The sequence below is a fragment of the Ursus arctos genome, unplaced genomic scaffold (assembly GCF_023065955.2).
Source record: "Ursus arctos isolate Adak ecotype North America unplaced genomic scaffold, UrsArc2.0 scaffold_4, whole genome shotgun sequence".
NCBI classification, from domain to species: domain Eukaryota; kingdom Metazoa; phylum Chordata; class Mammalia; order Carnivora; family Ursidae; genus Ursus; species Ursus arctos.
The window spans coordinates 4,611,896-4,633,248 of NW_026623056.1; the positions used below are offsets into that span (position 1 = coordinate 4,611,896).

The 21,353-nt window shown below is 36.3% G+C and overlaps 1 protein-coding gene across 1 annotated transcript in view; it reads left to right on the forward strand.

Annotated features, from left to right (window-relative positions):
- PRKCI (protein kinase C iota) overlaps positions 1–21,353 on the forward strand; it is a 75,777-nt gene that overhangs the window by 35,934 nt on the left and 18,490 nt on the right. Inside the window, exons 3-8 of the mRNA XM_026498813.4 lie at positions 2,671–2,760; positions 4,404–4,454; positions 7,687–7,772; positions 9,322–9,462; positions 12,562–12,616; positions 13,918–13,976. Coding sequence (XP_026354598.1) covers positions 2,671–2,760; positions 4,404–4,454; positions 7,687–7,772; positions 9,322–9,462; positions 12,562–12,616; positions 13,918–13,976 — 482 coding nt within the window. The remainder of the gene's footprint in view (positions 1–2,670; positions 2,761–4,403; positions 4,455–7,686; positions 7,773–9,321; positions 9,463–12,561; positions 12,617–13,917; positions 13,977–21,353) is intronic.

Sequence of the window (21,353 nt, forward strand, 5' to 3'; positions counted from 1 at the left end):
GTGGAGTAGCTTTAAAAAAACCACCACTTTATTTTATAATCTCTCGCACTTCTGTGAGTTGACTGGCTCTGCTGGTCTCACGAGAGGTCTCTCGTGTAGTGGCCATCAGAGGGCAGCTGGGTCCGGAGTCACGTGGAGGCTCACTGGGGATGCTGGCGTAGTTGGTTCTCTCTCTCTCTGTGTAGTTTCATCGCAAGGAGGTGGTATCTCATTGATTTTCATTTTGTTAATGATTAGTGATGGTGAACATCTTTTCATGTGCTCGTTGGCCATTCGTATCTCTTCTTTGGAGAAATTTTCAATTTTTTTCTTTCCTGTGCTTTTGGTGTCATATCTAAGAAGTCATTGCCAAATCCAATGTCATGAAGCTTTCTCCCTATGTTTTCTTCCACGGGTTTTATAGTTTTAGCACTTATATTTAAGTCTTTGATCCATTTTGAGTTAATTTTTGTTTATGGTATAAGATAAAAGTTCAACTTTATTCTTTTGCATATAGTTATGTTTGGATATTTTATAGTTAATTTTTGTTAGTGTTTATAGGTTTATAATGGTATTGTGATTATATTAAGAATTTTAATCTAGAGTTATAGGGATTTGTTCAGACTGATATGGTAGAAGGGAATAAGTGAGTGGAAATATAGGGGGAAGCCAGATTTGGTAATGTGTTTGAAAATTCCCAAAACGAGGGCCGCTTGGATGGCTCAGTTGGTTAAGTATCTGAATCTTGATATCAGCTCGGATCTTGATCTCAGGGTCATAAGTTCAAGTCCCACGTTGGGCTCCACACTGGGAGTGGAGCCTACTTTTAAAAAAAAAAAAAAAAAGAAAGAAAGAAAAGAAAAAGAAAATTTCCAAAATAAAAGGTTAAAAAGGAGAGTTAGTAAACCAGAAGAATGGTGTTTAGAAACCTAGATGCGTGTTGGTGGAAGGATGGGGTAACTGGGTGACGGGCATTAAGGAGGGCACGTGATGTGATGAGCGCTGGGTATTATATGCAACTGATGAATCACTGAACGCTACATCTGAAACTAATGATACACTGTGTGTTAAGTAATTGAATTTAGATAAAATAAGTTAAAAAAAGAAATCTAGATGTAGGGTTTCTATAAATAGTAGGCAGCTTTGTTAGATGCCATAGAGAGGTCAATCAGAGTAAAGACAGAAAAGGTGCTATGGATTTTAGCGGCTCTTTTCATGAGCTTGGATATAGCCATTTTAGTAGCGTGTACAGACTAAAACCTGTTAGCAGAATTTTGAGAGGATAGGAACATGGAGAAAGCAGGGTGGGGTCACTCTTGATATTAAGAAAAGTTATTACTGGTAAATCTAAAAGATTATAAGCCTCTGATTAAAATTACAAAAGAAAAGTATGAAGCCAAACATCAAAGGCCCTACCTTTTTTCTTCCCCTCTTCTCACTGACCCCCTTCAGTTTCAGTCTTGAGTTTGCTCTTGAGACATGTGGCTGCTGAATGAATGAATGGCACGGCAGGCTGAGCGTGAGGGAGATTATTGAAAGGCAGGCTCAGACCTGCCTTTCCCTGAGAAGAGCCAGTGGAAGGAAAGAAAAAATGAAAATGGACCTGAAGGGGACTAGTGGGATAAGGCCCAGAGAAGATAAAAGGAAGAGATTCGTTAAGGGACTCTCCAAGTTGGAGAAAGGTACAGAGGCGCTCATTTCTTTGAGACCAGAGGGAAGGAGATGGCTTTGTTTTTCTCTCTTGAGTAATAGACATAGTTGTCCGCTGAGAGTGACTGAGGTTTGGATATGGCTGGTGGCATCTTGTGTGCGGTCACATTTGGTGTAACCACAGGAATGAGCAAAAGCGTTGCAGTGTGGAGGCCCCAGCTCAGGCCCCAGCCACCATCAAAGTGAGTTTTCATTGAGGAATGCCATCATCTGGGGAGGTGTGCCATCTCACTGTTTGCCAGGGATGACTCAGTTCTTTGGCAGGTTGGCTAGGGAGCTGCTTCTCCCTTAGCCTTTCTGTGGGTAAGTTTACTAAAACGACGCATTCACGTTCGAAAGCGGCTCAGGCAGGACTGCTCTTCAGTCCAAAGTACTTGAGTAGTTCGGCTTCCTTTCTGTGAGCCTCTTGGGTGAGGAAAGGCTCTCAGGTGAAGGAAAAGTTTGACGAAATGATTACATGGAGACCCCTAACCAACCATATTACAGCAGTGAGACCACTTTCACTTCCTCCTTTGAAGATGTAGGTAACAAAAAGCTTGTCCCTGGCCATTAGTCATATTGTAGTAATAGTCCAAAGGTGGTCAGGGTAGATGCCATTTGCTATATTTTGAATATATATGTTACTGAGAATTAAATGGTTTTTATATGTATCAAATTTGGTGTTGATGAGCCTCATGTAATATTCTGTAGAAATAGAAATGGAAGTTATGTTACCTACTTTAGAAAATAGAATTGTCTAAATAAATATCTAAAATTTGTCCTTGTCATATACTTCTGTGTGTATGTATACATATATATATATGTGTATATATATATATGTATATATAATATAAATACATATATATATAATTGTTTTTCTCAAGATTTTATATAACAGAAATTATTTTTGCTCAAGATTTTATGTAATGGAAATTGCTTATTAAACAGTACATTTTAGAGGATTTAAAAAGTGAGCTTTGCTTTACTTTTTATATTTTTTAGGAGACCCGTGTACAGTATCATCTCAGTTGGAGTTAGAAGAAGCCTTTAGACTTTATGAGCTAAACAAGGATTCTGAGCTCTTGATTCACGGTAAAGGAGTAGTCGTTTCTTATTCTTCTAGAGCTATAATTTTTTTTTTTTAAATAACCCTATATTCTTGATCATTTTAAAAAACATGATCCCGATGTCATTTTCTTAAACTCTGTCCCTCATTGCTATGTAATTGTTCATATTCAGTAGTTTCTCAAATGCTAGAGAAAATAAAATCAATTTTCTTACCATCTTAGGAAATTTGTTATTTGAGTATGCCTTTGTGGATATTAAACTGATCATCTCTCAAGTGTTTCACAGCCGAGTTTAGGAGAGAATTTAAAATTGAGTGCCTAGTAGAATTCTCCTAAGCCATTCCCTTGCAGCTTTGTAATGTATGCAAATAATGATCTCCAAAGGTATCAGAAATGTCCGTTCTTTTATTTGAGGGTTAACAGTGAACTATTTACATAGTTATAGAGATTAGTGTGTGAAACATCAGCAAGCCCACAAGCTGGATAGTGGTGTAGAAGAAGAGACGAAACTCATCCATCATGTAATGGTGCGTTGTAGGCCTGGGTATACAATCTGGGTATTCTGCTTCCAAGTCTGTTCTTTTACTATGCTACCCCTCAAATTTTTTATGTCAAGTAAAACCCTGCTTATATATCCCATTTCTTTGCAATTCATTGGCAATATTTCATGTAACATTTTTAGGAGACCTAGGGAACTCTTTAAAACTTGAACAAATAGAAATCGCCCGTAAGTATACCGAGTCAACACCTTGTTATTATTCCCTTGTACTTTTCTTTACAGTGTGTTTTTTAAAACTCAGTAGCTTAATATTTTTCTACCTTCTGAGTTTGACATAGTGCTCCTAACGGATCCATTATCTAATTTATTGAGGTTCTAGCAGACCAGAAGTCATCCATTTTTGGAGTCACCTCTTTCTAGAATAATACTACAATGAATGTTTAAAGAAGTGATTGATCAATAGTATTAAACAGTTTGTTTAAGTTTTCATTATTTTTATATCACGAATCTGTTTTCAGAAGTTAGCTTATATTTCAACTTTTAAGAATATATGAGGAACTATGCTTCCCATACTTTGTGTTTTTTTAAGCCATGTCCTTTTTTATGTCACCAACTACAAATAGTTGGCTAGTTCATAAATATACTGTGTTTATAAAAATGCCCTGAATTAGCATGTTTATAAATTTATAGTTCCTAAGATAAAACTTACATTTTTTGGAGTTGGGTACTCTTAGTGGTGTAATTTTTTTCCAAAATTCAGTATACATCTTTTAAGAACTGTAATGGTTTATGTTCATATTTGTATACTTTTTGTAATTCAGTTTTAATTCTTCATTGTAGCAAACTTGACAGTACAACAAAGATTTAAGGAAATAGTTAAGGATTTCTCTAAGGACAAAAAAATCAATTAGTAACATAATAGGAACTAGCATGAATAATTTGAGCTTCTAATGCGTTTGTTTTTGGCCGTTTACTTTCATGAAAACTTCTTTCATATAGCCTTGATAAATGAGTCCTTTGAAAAAATATTACTGGCCATATGCTAAGTATCTTGTGTCAAGAGAGGGTCAGGTTGAAATTTGGGTCAATTTTTTGATGTAGAATTTAAAATTCTATGTAATGTGTATGTTTTAAATTTGCTATATTAATTTTAGTTTCTTTTCTTTTAGTCTTCCCTTGTGTACCAGAACGTCCTGGAATGCCGTGTCCAGGAGAAGACAGTGAGTGTGTATATACTTCATATCTTTGAGTGCAGAGTTGTTTAGGGCACAATTGTACAAGTGAAAGGAAATCAGAAATAGAACTTTTAGTCCATTTGGTTTCTTTTCCATTCTTCAGCCTAATTTAGACTATCTTAGCAACTGCCTAAACTCTCTACTTTTGCCACATGAAAATCGGGCAGTTCTTAGCTGCAAGTTACTGACTTAAGTGTTGTGCATTTGAAAGGAGAATTAAGTGCACTTTCAGTCATGTTCCTTCCTGGCTTTTAATTTTGGAAATTTTCAAACTTACAAAGTTGAAACAACATTGAAAACAAGGACACAAAGATACCCTTTGCCTTCATTGACCAATTATTGACTTTTTCTGTGTTTGCTTTATTTCTGCATCTGTATGTGTTCACACATAGGCATACATGTATGTACGTAAGAAACATGCTTGTTTTTAAATTTTTTTAGTGTATCATTTGAAAGTAACATGATGCTTCCTCTCTAAATACTTGAGCATGTGTAATTAGAAATAGTTAGGGATTTTCTTTTGAATGTCGAGGCTGATGGTTACCATTAGTGAGAACTGAAGAGTCAAACAACTGGTCTGATGGAGCTGAAATACGTAAACTTATTTATGATCATCAGTTATTGCTTTTGATAGACAGTATAACTTATTAGTTGTGGATATTACTCATTTTCATTTGTGGTTTCTGTACATATCCATGGCTTTAGAAAGAATAGTGATAAGTGTTTTCCTTTGAAATAAATGAAATAGTTCTAAACTTTTAGTCCTGGGACTCTTTTTTTGTTTGTTTGAGAGAGAGAGAGAAAGAGCAAGAGAGCACAAGCAGGGGGGAGGGGGAGAGGGAGAGGAAGAAACAGGCTCCCCGCTGAGCAGGGAGCCTGATGTGGGGCTCAGTCCCAGGATCCTGGGGTCATGACCTGAGCCGAAGGTAGACGCTTAATTGACTGAGCCACCCAGGCATCCCCAGTTCTGTGACTCTTCCTGCAACTTGGTGAAAAGGAAAAATTAAAGAGCTATGAGTATTTATATAGAATTGAATGGGGGCCATGTACTGTATAGGAAGATGGGGAAATTTAAGGGAGTAGGTAGAACCCTGAAGCAATATCGAAAAATTTAGGTCTGGATTCAGCTAAGAATATTTTGCCATAGTTCCAATGATGGATGGATCAAAGACTGAGCCACCCAGGCACCCCTAGGTTCAAATATGGTTAACAGAAACTTTCTGCTTTGGTTACTCCTGACAGAATAAGTAAATAAGAATAAAAGCATCTGTATTTAAAGTTCCCTATTATGCTATCTTAAGATTTCTAATTCAGAGCATTTCAACTTGTTTTTTCTATCTTAATTTTAAATGGTAAACCCAGTGCTACATCTGCTTTAAAATATGAGTTTAGAAACCTAATGGAATCTTTCTACAGTATTAGCTATCACTGCGGAATATTAATATGAATGACTAATAGACAATATGTATAATCATGATTGTCTTAACCAAAATTACATAGGTCAACTAGATTTGGTCTTAGGGAACCTCTTAGTTTGTTTAGAAAAAGTATTAATATAAAAACCATTGGATTAAAGATTAATGGGGAGGGGCACCTGGGTGGCTCATTTGATTAAGCCTCCGACTCTTGATTTGGCTCAGGTCTTGATCTCAGGGTTATGAGATTAGCCCCACCTTGGCTTAGTGCTGGGTACTAGCCTGCTTAAGATTCTCTCCCTCTCCCTGTCCCCCTCTCCCCCCTAAAAAAGAGAGAGAGAGAGAGAGATTAATGGGGAAGATAATATTCTTGTGGTTGCAAAGTGTCCTTTTTAGAGCCTCTGTGAAAAGTAAAATGTACCCTTGCAATGACGAGAACAAGTAGTCACTGCCTTTAACAGAGTGATTGAACACCAGTAGTGGGAGTCAGCAGTCTGACTTTTGCGTATCTCTTGATGTGACACAATAAGCAATACATATCACCTATATATTATTTTTGCCAAAAGTATTTGATACTGATTCGAATGAGGAAATAGGCAAATCCAGAATGTAGGATATAAGACAGCTGCCCGGATTCTTTAAAAAAAAAAAAAAAATCAACATCACAAAGAATAAACAACAGCCAATATGGCAGCATGACTGTTTCTGCATACATTCAAGAGACAAAAAAGGTATAGTAACGAAGGGCAATGCTTGGATCTTGATCGGATCCTGCAGAGAAAAAGAAAGCTATCAAAGGTACTTTAAGGGCAAATAGGGCAATTTGCATATGAGCTGTCTCTTAGGTGATATTGAATTAATGTTGATTTTCTAAGACATGGTAATGGTATTAGGGTTAAGTAGAATTAGGGGAAACACCCTTAATCTATGGCAGTGAGTGGATATTTAGGTGTTTAAGGGTTAAGTGTTATGTCTGCAACTTATAAATGATGCAGACCAAAAAGGCATCTGCAGAGAGGAGAGCAAAGGCGGCGTAATGTTAGATATTGGTAAGTCTCCGTGAGGGAGGCAGCTGTCTATTCTGTTCTTTAAACTTTTCTGGGGACTTAAAATTTTTCAAAGTTAAAGGTTGGGGGAAAAGTTTTTTTTTAAGCTTTTATTTATTTTGTGAGAGAGCGAGCAGGAGAGTGAGCAAGAGCGTTGGGTGGGGAAGGGGGGCCGAGGGAGAAGCGGACTCCCTGCTGAGCAGGGAGCCTGATATGGGACTTGATCCCAGGACCCCGGGATCATGACCTCAGCCGAAGGCAGATGCTTAACCGACTGAGCTACTCAGGCGCCTGAAGGTTGGGGGGAAAATTAAAAGACAGAAAAGCCTGAATAGTAACTTTTCATAGATTTTTACTCCATGGGCTTTGTTCTCATCTAGTCCCTTGATAAATCTGTTTTATTTTTTCACTTTCAGGTTTTTATCAGAACATTTTTTTTCTTGGGGTGCCTGGGTGGCACAGCGGTTGGGCGTCTGCCTTCGGCTCAGGGCGTGATCCCGGCGTTATGGGATCGAGCCCCACATCGGGCTCCTCCGCTGGGAGCCTGCTTCTTCCTCTCCCACTCCCCCTGCTTGTGTTCCCTCTCTCGCTGGCTGTCTCTCTCACTGTCGAATAAATAAATAAATCTTAAAAAAAAAAAAAAAGAATATTTTTTTTCTTGAAGTGGATATCATGAAAAAATCACAGACTTAATTATAAAAAGGCTTTTATTCACACTTGCTCTTTTTCTTTTTTTAACCTTTTATCTCTCTTTAGAATCCATCTACCGCAGAGGCGCACGCCGCTGGAGAAAGCTTTATTGTGCAAATGGCCACACTTTTCAAGCTAAGCGTTTCAACAGGGTAAACCTTAGTTCATTAAATATTAATAATTTGAGATAATCTATTTTTTTCTCACTACTGTGAAAAAAAGGTAGTCTTGTTTTCCCTTTTATTTTTTTAAAGATTAAGGTTTTCTTTCTTTTTTTTTTTAAGATTTTATTTATTTATTTGACAGAGAGCGAGCGAGCACAAGTAGGGGGAGCAGCAGGCAAAGGGAGAAGGAGGGGGAGAAGCAGGTCCCCCCTGAGCAGGGAGCCTGATGCGGGGCTTGATCCCAGAACCCTGAGATCATGACCTGAGAGCTGAAGGCAGATGCTTAATGACTGAGCCACCCAGTCACCCCTTGTTTTCCCTTTTAAAGGAGTAAGTAGGGTGACAACATTCCCAGTTTCCCTGGGGCAGTATCCCTGTTATCTTGAGGTAATTTTTAATAGCATCTCCTTTCACTCTTAAAAACACCCCTGATTAAATTATATAGTTACCTTAGCTAAAAGAAAGTTGGCTTTTTTACTGTAATTCCAGACAACCGGAAAATAAGCAGTTTATTTTCCAAACCATTTAATGTAATTTTAACTTTCACTGTTGCAAAAATAATAATTGCAGACCACTTATCTAGCTTTTACTACGTACCAGATCCTTTTCCAAATGCTTGACAGATATTGACCCATTTAATCTTTACAACAACCTTGTGAGATAGGTACTATCTATTTCTGTTTTATAGATAAAAAAGCTGAGGTGTGGGGCGGTTTACTTGCCCAAGGTGACACAGCTAGGAAGTAGCAGAGCCAAGGTTTGAAAGAAGTCTGTTTCCAGAAGTCCATGTTTTTAACCACTCTCGGTAACTACAAATATGTGGACCCCATTTCCATTGTAAAACTAGTTTCATGTTCTGAATTCATTCATGTAAATAAAAGCTACCACCGGAGGTTCCCAAAATCCTTTTCCCAGTAGCACTGATATTTAAAAAGCTTTGAAATGAACAAATCACTTTAGGTATTGTTTTTTGAGAGAGCAGGGCTTTGGTTTGACCTCTGAATGATCTGGAAGGTTTATATTTGCTTGGGAGTCCTTGCATAGCTTTTTCTGCTGTATGTTTTTCAAGTTTAATTCACTTTTACTATTTTCAGTACTCCGAATTTATGGGAAGACCAAAAATTCTTGAACATATAACAGAAAACAATATGGTGGCAAATTTCACTCTTGTGACCATCATAGCTTTGGGAAAGTTATGTATGATAAAGGGAATTGAGTTAGAGAAGAAAGCCACTTGTTTTCACTTTTTTTTTTTCTTTTTTTTTGAGAGAGAGAGCAGGTTGGGGGGGGTGCATGGGGAGGGCAGAGGCAGAGGAAGAGAGAATCCCAAGCAGGCTCCACACCCAGTGTGGAGCCCAATGCAGGGCTTGATTCCCACAACCCTGAGATCATGCCCTGAGCCAAGATCACGAGTCAGACGCTTAACTAACTGAGCCACCCAGGCGCCCCTTATTTTCACAATTTTATCAGCAAAGTGTTGGCAAATGATTATGACTTTTCATTTGTTAATAAAATACTGTTGAATTACCCTTTCCAGCGTGCCCACTGTGCCATCTGTACTGACCGAATATGGGGACTTGGACGTCAGGGATATAAGTGCATCAACTGCAAGCTCCTGGTTCATAAGAAGTGCCACAAACTTGTCACAATTGAATGTGGGCGGCATTCTATGCCACCGGTAAGACTCCGTTGTCTTTTTTTAATAGAACATTTTCAGTAACACTACTAGGACAGAGAGCTAAAACACAGAGGTGGTAAGGAATCGCAGTTGTTACAGAATGTAACTTTACAATCCAGTTGGTATATTGTGAATTTTGGAATTGTTATTATAAATTTGTTTATAGTATACGGTTAACTTCTTGATTTAATCTGCTACAAAATCATCTGGTCTAAATTAGGAAGAGGTCGGGAGAACTATTTAAAAGACTTTTCTCTCAGGATAAACTGATTAGTTTCTTGCTCGCATTGTTTTAGCACCTACAATAAACAGAGATCAGGGAAGAAGAGTCAGAGGCTTCCTGTTTGCTCTTTAAAGTGTGTGATTCCTGGGGAGTTCTTGAATTTAAAATTTTTATTTTCACTTTCTGTTTTAAATATACAATTACAACATGTTCATTATAGAAAAAATAGAGAATAAAGATAAATGAAAATTACATAAAAATCCCCCATGAGATCTACTGTCTAAAGGTAATTGTCTTCTGGTGTATATCCTTCCAGAACTTTTTCTTTGCAAATTTATATGCATAAATGAAAAATGTTAAATGGAAAATTTCTATGTGGAAAATTTTAAGTATTTTTAAGATTAACTGTAGCAGTATAATGAACTTATACCAGTCACCCAGCTTCAGTAGGGTACCAGCTCTTGACCAGTTTTATTTCAGCTACACCCCTACCCATGTAACCTGCTCGCATCCTGTATTATTTTGAAAGAAATCCAAAAGCTAAGGACTCTTTAAAACCTAAAATGCAAATTCCTTAATCAAATATTCATCTAGGCAACATTCAAAACTTCAGTTGCCTCATAAACGTGAAAATACTGTTTTTAAAGCTTTCACTCTGAATCAGGATGTAAACGAAGCCCGTATTTGCAGCTGCCTGATGTGTGTCCTGGATAGTTTTTAACTGACTCTTCCCTCTCTCTCTCTCTCTCTTTCCCCCTCTTAAATTTTAAGTGTAGAAGAATTTAGGTTGTCATTTGAAGTGTTTCGGTATTTTTCTCTTTGCTTCTCTGTGTTTAAAATGTTCCCCTGTCCTCTTTATTTTCTGTGTATTATAGTTGGATCTAGAAGTTTAGTTAGATTCCAGCTTTTCATTTTTGGTTTTTGTAGATTGTTTTTGAGATTGCTTCATAGAAGGGGGAGTGCTTATCAGAATGTACGTAATGTTTGATTGAGTCTCATTCTGTTACATACTTTTTAACAAAAGTGAGCTCATACATATACTGTTTTCTAACCTGTTTTTTCACTTAACTATATTTTTTGGTCACTTTTCCATATCTGTCTATCCATCTCTTCATCAGTTTTAGCATATTTTGTTATATGTCTATATCATGATTTACTTAACCTGTTCCCCATGATTGTACATTTGAGTTGTTTTCTACATTTTCCTGTAAAGAAAATTATAATGAACTTTCTGGTAGGTAAATCTTATTATTTCCTTAAGGATCCAGAAGTAAATTATTGGCTTAAAGGTTATGCATTTTTAAAAAGATCTGGATACCGGGGCCCTTGGGTGGCTCAGTCAGTTAAGCATCTGACTCTTGATTTTGCCTCAGGTCATGATCTCAGGGTTGTGAGATCCAGCCCCACATTGAGCTCTGGGTATGGAGGCTGCTTAGGATTCCCTCTCTGCCTCTCCCTCTGTCCCTCCCTATCCCACCTTAAAAAAAAAAAAAAAAAGATCTGGGTGCATCTTTCTAAATTGTCTTCTAGAATGAGTATACCATGTTTATTCATAGTATCTTCTTTGGACATTGTGAATGAGGTTATTATTGGTGGCTCTATTACAATTATTTAGCTAGTTCATGTAAGCTCAGGAGTGAGTTTGTCGTTAGGAAGGTGAAAATCCCATCTTAAGGAAAAAAACATGGCCAAAAATTGTGAACATAATTTATTTAGGTTACTGTTGATATTCTTGAGTATTTTTTTTTTAAGATTTTATTTATTTATTTGATAGAGAGAGAGACAGCGAGAGAGGGAACACAAGCAGAGGGAGTGGGAGAGGGAGTGAGAGAGGGAGAAGCAGGCCTCCCGCCGAACGGGGAGCCCGATGCGGGACTCGATCCCAGGACCATAGGATCATGACCTGGGCCAAAGGCAGATGCTTAAGAACTGAGCCACCGAGGTGCCCCTATTCTTGAGTATTCTTAGGTGTTGGAATGACCTGTGTAAATTTATAAATGTGGAAGGAAAGAGGGATTGGATTAGTGACTATATTGATAATCACTAAATGCATTGTAAAATCCAGGGGCCTATCTTTAAGACAGCCTTAAAATTATACCTGTGTAGGGGCGCCTGGCTGGCGCGGTCTGTAGAGCCTGCGACTCTTCATCTCGGAGCTGAGAGTTTGAGCCCCACGTTGGGTGTAGACATTACTTAAAAATAAAATCTTAAAAAATAATTTTAACTAATGCTCCTTCCCAACTTTTCCCTTTCTTGTTGGTATTCATTAAACCTGGGTTCAAGTTTAATGCATTAGTAGCATTTTGGTTTGAATTAACATTTTTCCTGAGGTTATTGGCAGTGAGTTGGTTAAGTGAGTTTGTAGAAGGTATTTCTTTTCCTTATTTGGGTCTCTGGCACCTTTGAGAATCTTCAGAAAAATAGAAAACCCACAAAATTTTAGGCTCACAGACCATCTTGAAGTTCATCTCTGGTCTCAGCAAAGGAACTTATGGACCAGGGACTCCCTTTGTCGAAGATGTCAAGTGAGTGTATGGTGCTCAAAGGAAGAATAGTGTAGAAGAGAAACAAAGTAGATAGAAGTTTAATTTGATTTCTAACTTCAAGAAATTACTGAAATTACTTTTCTGTTTCGTCTGTTGTCTGTAAAATGTGACTAATGTTACCTCATTCACAGGAGTATTGCATAATTTCTTATAATTAAATATAAATTTCATATAATTAAATATAGTAATGCAGTTTTCACTTAAGTTCTATTCTTTGACGTTTAAATTGTAACATGCCGTGTCTCATTGAAATAATGTTTCTGAATTCATAGTGGTGTTGGGATTTAGAAAGAACCCACTGAGTTACTGTGTCTTTGGAAATGTTTGTAGGAACCAATGATGCCCATGGACCAGTCATCCATGCATGCAGACCACGCACAGACAGGTAAGAATGATGCTGGTAGGAACCAGTGTTCATCGACAGAGTATCATTTAAAGACTTCTTCTGGTGACTCTTTAAGTTTAAAACCATTTATGTTCTTCCCAAATAAGTTAGTTAACCCTGTTTTGCTGTGGCACTATCAGTCATAATACTCAACATATGCCTTTGGCATTTTAAGAAGACGACTATGTACAACAAATGACTCTTTTCTCTAATTCAGATAATTTTCTTCTGAGACTTTTTTTTAAATTGCGCAAACCTAGTTTTTTCAACAATGAAAACACGTATGTGATTTTGTGGGTCATGTTGACTGTTTGGGTGATCTGTTTTTATTAAAAAGGTTTGTTATCAGACGTAGAAATTATGTAGAAGATACAGAGATGCAGCATAAAATATTCAAAAAAGACGTGTGTGAGTCTTTTAGTGTGAGTCAAATAGATACAGACCTTAAATACGTATCTGTGACGTTTGGAGAGCGATTAGCAGGGCAGAGTATACTGATCTCGGATGAATCAAGAAAGGGAAGGTGAGGGGGTTTCTCTGAAAGGACAGAATGTACTTTCTTGTTCATACAAGAAGCTGGTTATATGAAACGTGGGCTTTTTTTGCCTGAAGCAGCTTTGAGGAATAGAAACCTAGAGTTCAATCTTTGTCAGTTCTTTACTTGACCTGTATGGTATGGTACTTAGGAACATTTTGAGTATGAAGGAAGTGAAGAGTAAAAACCAAAGGCCCCCTATCTCTGTGCCTTAGTCATACTAAAATAATTGAATGTTTAGGGGCGCCTGAGTAGCGCAGTCATTAAGCGTCTGCCTTCGGCTCAGGGCGTGATCCTGGCGTTATGGGATCAAGCCCCACATCAGGCTCCTCCGCTGTGAGCCTGCTTCTTCCTCTCCCGCTCCCCCTGCTTGTGTTCCCTCTCTCGCTGGCTGTCTCTATCTCTGTCAAATAAATAAATAAAATCTTTAAAAAAAACATAAAATAATTGAATGTTTATAGAGTCACCCTTATAGAAAGAATTAGTTTGTGAAGAGAAATATTTTTAAAATACCAAAAATATTTGTTAGAATCAGTACTTGGCTGCTAATTGGTTCTTGCTCTCATTAAAGATGAGGATTTAACTCATAAATACATACAAGTTATTACTAGTAGGACAGATACTCAATTTTAAATAATGAAAACTTATTCCGAAATAAAAACTTAAATCAAATTATGAGTACATTTTAAGTCAAACTCAGTTAATGGATCCTATGTTTTTCTCCCCCCCCCCCCCCCCCCGCCCACATTTGGGATTGGGTTTTCAGTAATTCCATATAATCCTTCAAGTCATGAGAGTTTGGACCAAGTTGGTGAAGAAAAGGAGGTAAGATAATTAAGTTTTATTGTATATTACATCATCAGCTTTTTAATAAGACTTAACAGTTTAAAAATATGACAACTAACTTGCTTGGATTTTAAATCATAATGGTAAAATGCAGGAATGCTGTTTAATGATGCTAACAGTTTTATTCTGATTTAATCTAATCATTATTAATTTCATTTAAATTAAATCTGGTGAGATAACTGCCTTTTTTTTTTTAACCAGAGAAAATCAAATTTAATAGCATACAGGGATAACTTATTTCATCTTGAGATAGCATAACCTGAACAATATAATTAAGAATGAAATTTAGAATACTTGGTAGTATTGTTAAGATATATTCTAACTCCTTCCATTTTATGGGCTAATTGTTTATTTAAAGTATAAATGATTAAGCATCTTAACTACTATTTTTTCTATTAAACATTTTGTCCGCTTTTAAATTTTTAATTAAAATGTCTAATTAATATGATTTTTTTTTTTTTAAAGATTTTATTTATTTATTTGACAGAGATAGAGACAGCCAGCGAGAGAGGGAACACAAGCAGGGGGAGTGGGAGAGGAAGAAGCAGGCTCACAGCAGAAGAGCCTGATGTGGGGCTCGATCCCAGATCGCCAGGATCACGCCCTGAGCCGAAGGCAGACGCTTAACCGCTATGCCACCCAGGCGCCCCTAATATGATATTTTTTTGAAAAAAGCTTGTAGTAAAAAGATTTATCATGCCTTACACCTTCCACTCCCACTGACTTCTGAGAGACAACTCTTCTTCATCTTTTCTAGTTGTGCCTATAATATTTATACCTCTGTTTTTCAGTTTTCCAACTTTATATATTTTAGGCCATAAAGATTTAGTTCACAGTACCTCCCCCTTTTCCCTTCTCTTTCGTTTGATAGGTGCATTATGTTTTACTCTTGGTTACCTTTAAAAAAAAAAAAAACTTTTCATTTTGGAAAATTTCCAACTTAATTAAAAGTAAACAGAGTAGTATAGGGCGCCTGGGTGGCACAGCGGTTAAGCGTCTGCCTTCGGCTCAGGGTGTGATCCCGGGGTTGTGGGATCAAGCCCCACATCAGGCTCCTCCGCTATGAGCCTGCTTCTTCCTCTCCCACTCCCCCTGCTTGTGTTCCCTCTCTCGCTGGCTGTCTCTATCTCTGTCGAATAAATAAATAAAATCTTAAAAAAAAAAAAAAGTAAACAGAGTAGTATAACAAAGCCCCTGTATCCATTAACCAGATAAAACAATTATCAATACATGGCCAGTGTTGTTTTGTCTACCCACTTCCTTCACTCCTGAATTATCTTGAAGCACATCTGTTGATTCCATATTTAATCTCATATCTTAGTTTTTTGTTGTATTTAAGTCAATACCTTGACTCTCCTTTAGCCATTCCTTCTCTTTCTTCCAACTTTCCTCTTTTACGTACATATTTTTTTTACATTGCCACAGTTGTTAATGTTTATAATCCATCCTGCAACTGTAACTACATCTTCCATATTTTGTTCACAAGTTGAATGAATCATTCAAAAGAGGAAATTCCTAATAATAAGGAATGAATAATCTATTCTTCTAGCACCATGATTGCTAATATTTCTTTCTTTTCAATCCTTGACACTCTTACAGCTTTTTATTCTTTTTGGAGTTTCTCGCCTTTATTGTTTTTATTTATTGGTTGGTTGTTTACCAAAGACTCATTTGCTTGTATCATCAAGATTTTTAAAAATTTTTAAATTGAAGAATAACATACAGTGAAGTACACAAATCATGAGTATATATCTAGACGAATTTTCAGAGTGGACCCTGTGTAATGACCACCCACCCAGATCAGGAAATAGGATCTACTAATATCCCAGAAGCCCACCATGTGCCTTTTCCCAGTCACTAACACCCCCTCTCCCCATGAGTAACCATTGTCTTAACTCCAGAGATTAGTTTTGCTTTTTCCCCAAACTTCATATGAATGGATTCATACAGTATGTATTTTTTTTGTATCTGGCTGCTTTTTCTCAATATTGTTTTTGTGAGATTCAGTCATGTTTCATGTAGTAGTATTTCATTTATTTTCACTGTTGTTTCAATTTATTCTCTTGATTTCCCCCCCACATTGGGATTATTATGATACTCTGTCATGAACATTCTTGTAAGTGGAGTTTGGTGCACATATATAAACATTTCTGTTAGGTATATAATTAGGAGTGGCATTCCTGAGTCATGTGTAACTGAACTTTAGTAGATAATACGAGTTTTCTAAAGTGCTTGTATCAATTTATACTTTCCCCAATAATGTGTGAGTTTGGCTCCACAAATCTTTGTCAGCACTTTCTGTGGTCCTTCTTTTTAATTTTAGTGCATCTGTTGAATATATAGTGGTAGTCATAGTTTTTTAATGTGTATTTCCTTGCTGCACAACTTTTCATGTATTTATTGGCCGTTTGGGTATCCTCTTTAGTTATGTGTCTGTTTTTGAGTGGCCTTTGTTGTGTTGATTTATAGGCATTCATTGTATTTCTTGACATTATTAGCCTTTTATCAGTTATATATTGCAAATGTATTCTCCCACTCTATGGCTAGTATTTTCACTATGTTAACGGTATCTTTGGATGAATAGATGTTCTTGATCTTTAATGTAGTGAAATACATTCATCTTTTCCTTTTTGGTAGTGCTTTTGGGCCTTAAGAAACCTGTTTTTCTCAAGACTATTGAAGATATTGAAAAGGCTGTACCTTCGCCCATTACTCTGCAAAGCTATCTCTTCATTAATTATATGCTCATTACATGATCTAATTCTGGATTCTCTTATTTTTTGTTATTTTGTTATTGGATATCATGCTTCATGATTACAATAGCTTTATAATAAGTCTACCTAGCAAAATTCTTCTACTTTGCTGTTCTGGGGATTGCCTTGACTACTCTTTCTGGCTTTTTGAATTTCCATGTAAAGTTTAGAATCATCTTGCTGGTTCCCACAAAATCAAGCAAATAAACAAACCAAACCGTTAGACACATTTCAGAAAAAGTGACAATATGAAGTCTTCAGACCATGAGCATGATATGTTCTTTCACTTGTTTACGTGTTCTTTAAACTGTCAATGTTTCGTAGTTTTCAGAGTCCTTGAACTGTAGCTATTGGATGTAAGTGGTATTATTTTAAAATACAATTGTCTATTTAATACCATTATATAGAAATAAGGTATTTTTCCCAATTGCCTTGTATCCTGACGCCTTGCTAAATTTACCTATTAATTCTGATAGCTTATCTATAGATACCTTTAGTTTTTCTCCGTCTATGATCATCTTATCAATGAATAACAGTGTCCTTCCTTCCTTTTCACGTCTATAGACTTATAGTTTTCTTACTTTATTGAATTAGCAAGTACCTCTACAGATGACCAAAATGATGTTGGAAAAAAGTGGTGATCAGATATCATTGTCTTGTTCTGTATCTCAGAGGAAATCTAGTATTTCATCAGGAAGTTTGATGTTTGCCACAGGTTTTTATTTTATAGATACCCCTTATCAAAATGAGGAAGTTTGTCTGTATTTCTAGTTTGCTAAGATTCTTGTTTATCATCAAAAGGTGTTGAATTTTATGAAAAACATTTTATGACATTTGTAGAGTTGATCATATGTAAATTTCATTAACTTTCAATTGTCAAGTCTATTTATTTCTGGAATAAACTCCATTTGTCATGACATGTAATTCTTTTCTATATTGGTGGATCCAATTTGCCAATATTTAGTTTAGGTTTTGTTTTTTATTTTCTTTTAAATATTAATGCGAGTCATTGACCTGCAATTTCTGTGTTTTAAATTGGATTGCCAAGTTTTGGTGTCATAAAATATTTTGGAATTTTCAGTATCCCTAAGAAGAATTCCTATAAGATTGCATTATTTCTTATATTTTTGAAAAAAGTCCATCAGAAAAGCACGCTGGGCTTGACATTTTCTTTGTGGGAAGTATTTTAATTCTGTATTTTATGTCTGAATAGATCTGGGACAGTTTAGATATCTCTATTTTGTCTTGTGCTTATGTTATTCTTAGGAATTTGTTTAGCCTAAATTTTCAGATTTAGCGACATAATGTTGTCCATTTCTTAGGATATGAAGTGACATCCTTTTTTATTCCTGACAAAACTTACTGTGCATTCCCTTTTACTTCATCATTCTTGCCAGGGGGATATCAACTTATTAGTCTTTACAGAGAACTAGCTTTTGACTCTTCTCTATTGAATGCTTATTTACTATTCTAGTGCATTGATTTTTCCTCTGATGATCTCCTTATGCTTTTTTGTCATTCACTTTAAAATATATCTTAATCTCTTTTAAGATTTCTTCTTTAATCAGAGCATAATTTTAAAGTACACAGATTTTTACATATTTGGAAAATTTTTTAACTTCTAGCTTAATTCCTCTACAAATCAGAAAATGCATTGCATGTGATCTCTGTCCTTTGAATTTTGTTGAAACTTGCTTGAAGACCAAGCACATAGGCATTGGTATATGTTCCCTACATATTTTCAAATACAGTTATGTTTTATAGTTATTGGGTGTGATGTTCTATACAGGTCAGTTAGGTCAAGATTATTAATGTTATTGCATCTCTGTTCCCTCACTGACTGCTTGTTCTTTCTCAACCACAAGGTTACATTGTGGATTTGTCTGTTCCTTGTTTGTTTTGTTAGCTATTGCTTTATATATTTTGAGGCCATGTTATTAAATGCATACAAATTTAGAATCATAATATCTTCTATTGGATTAACCTTTTTTCATCATGAAATATCCCTTTCTGTTTATAGTAATGCTTTTTGCCTTGAAGTCCTTATGTTAAGTAATTGCTATATAACAAATAATCTCAAAATTTAATGACTTAAAACAAGATTTATAATGTCGTAGTTTCCATGGGTCAGGAATCCAAGCATGACTTATCTGAGTCCTTTACCTCAGAATCCCATACAGGCTACAGTCAAGGTGCTAGCAAGGACTGCTGTTATCTCCAAGCTCTACTGGGGAAGAAGCCACTTCCATACTTACCTAATTGTTGGCAGGATTCTGTTCCTTGCCACATGGGCCTCTCTGTAAGGCAGCTTACAACAAAGTAGCTGGCTTTATTTCATCAAAGCAAGTAAGCAGTAAGATCCAGAGAGAGTGAATACTAGCAGAACAGAACTCAGTCTTTTATAACCTAATCTCAGAAGTGACATCATGTCACTTTTGCCATATTTTTTTAATTAGAAGCAAGTCTCTACATCTAGCCCATACTCCAGGGGAGGGCATAACACAAAGGCATGGATACTAACTGGTGGGGATCATTGGGGGACATCTTAGAAGTCAGCCTACCACGGGAGGCTATAACTACTTTATCTTATACTGGGTTAGCTACAACTGTCTTTTGGTTAGTGATTACATGGTATACAGTTTTTTATCCTTGTACTTCTAACAACCTTTCTGTACCCATATACTTAAGGTATGCCTTGTTAAGGTCATATTGTTGGGCTTTTTTCCCCCTCTAGCCTGATAGTACTTGGCTATAGTATTTAATATGTTTTATTATTTATGTATTTTTTTACATTTAATGTAATTATATTTAAGCTAATTATTGATTTGTGTTTAAATCCTCCATTTTATGGAGCACCTGGGTGGTGCAGTTGGTTGAGTGTCCGACTCTTGGTTTTGGCTCAGGGTTGTGAGATCAAGCCCTACATTGGGCTGCACGCTCAGGACGGATCCTGTTTCAGATTCTGTCTTCCTCTGCACCTCCCATTTATCCTGCCTTTCTCTCTCTTTCCAAAATAAATAAATCTTTTAAAAAAATTTCTCCATTTTCGATGTTTTCTATGTCTCTACTTTTATTGTTACTTTATTTTTTTTTTTGCCTTCTTTTCAGTTAATTATTATTTTTTCATCTCTTTTAGCTTATTTGACATTGTTTTCTGTTCTATTACTGGACGTTCTAGAGACTGCATCTTATGTCTTTAACTTACTTAAATTCAATGCAAATTATTAACGATACTTTTACCCCTTCCCAAGATATGCAAGGACCTTAGAATAATTTACTCACTCTCCCTTCCTGCCTTTGGTGCTATTTCTTTTATACTTTCAATTTTTTTTTCATATTTTATAATTCTGTATATTTTCTGTTTGTATGTACTAGTGTTTTGGGTTTGTTTTAAGATTTTATTTATTTATTTGAGAGAGAGAGCGAGCAAGCATGACTGTGTGGGAGGGGCAGAGGGAGAAGGAGAAGCAGACTCTCCACTGAGCAGGGAGCCGGATGTGGGCCTCAATCCTACTTCCCTGGGATCACGACCTCAGCTGAAGGCAGATAGTTGTCTAACCACCTGAGCCACCCAGGCATCCCTGTAGTAGTGTTTTTAAATAGTCCTTATTTAGGTTTATCCACATTTTATTCTTTTTGTTGTACATTCCTTCCTGTATATCTCTCCATCATATGAGATTCTGTTTCTTCTTGAAGAACTCGGTATTTCCTTTAGTGAGAGGCTACTAGTGATGGGTTTCTTTAGTTTGTGTTTGTCTGCAAATGTTTTTATTTTACTTTCATTTTGAAGGCTATTTTTATGGGTCAGCAAGGTATTTTTTAGATCCTTTGAAGGTGACATACCACTAGTTTCTGGCTTCTGCCTTGTTATCGATTCTATGGAGGTATTGTGCTTTTGTTCCATGTCATTCTCTTTTATAGTTTCCAGTTAACCACATTTGAAGTCTGTAGATTGCCTTAATCTTCTTACCATTCTGTGCTTTCTTAATCTGCTCTAATCTGATTTCTTTCACTCCTCTTTATTGATCCTTGTTACCACATCAGATTTTTATTTCTAGATTTTTATAAATGACTCTTCTCTTGAAACATCATTCTCCTTCAGTTTTCATAATACTTTTTTTTTTTTTCTGATTTGTGCTTACTAGTTTTTCTCAATTTGCTCTTTGCTTTTCTTGATTCTCTTCACTTGAGAAAATTCATACTTAATTCTTATGGGTACATCTGTTGATTGTATGCAGAGGATTTTGCAGATATGTTAAAAAAGATTATCTTTGGTCTTCTCTATAAATTACCAGAAGCCCAAGTTTCTAGTTGTAAATGCATTATAAGGCTGATTTTGTCATTCCAAAGGAACCTTGGTAGTGTGTAGAAAAAAATGTTTTCCATTAGTTAAACTGCCTCACGCTCGTGTTCTGTGTATAGCTTCTAAAAATGTCTCTGAATGTGTCCTCCCGTTAGTTCAGATGTCATATATCAAGCTTCCAGTAGACTCTTTAATCTTGATATCCCATTGTAGCTTGTATCTTCAGGATGAAAAACCAAGCCTATTATCTCAACAGCTCTGTCAATCTTATCCTGTGTGCACACTTTGTTTTTCTGTCAG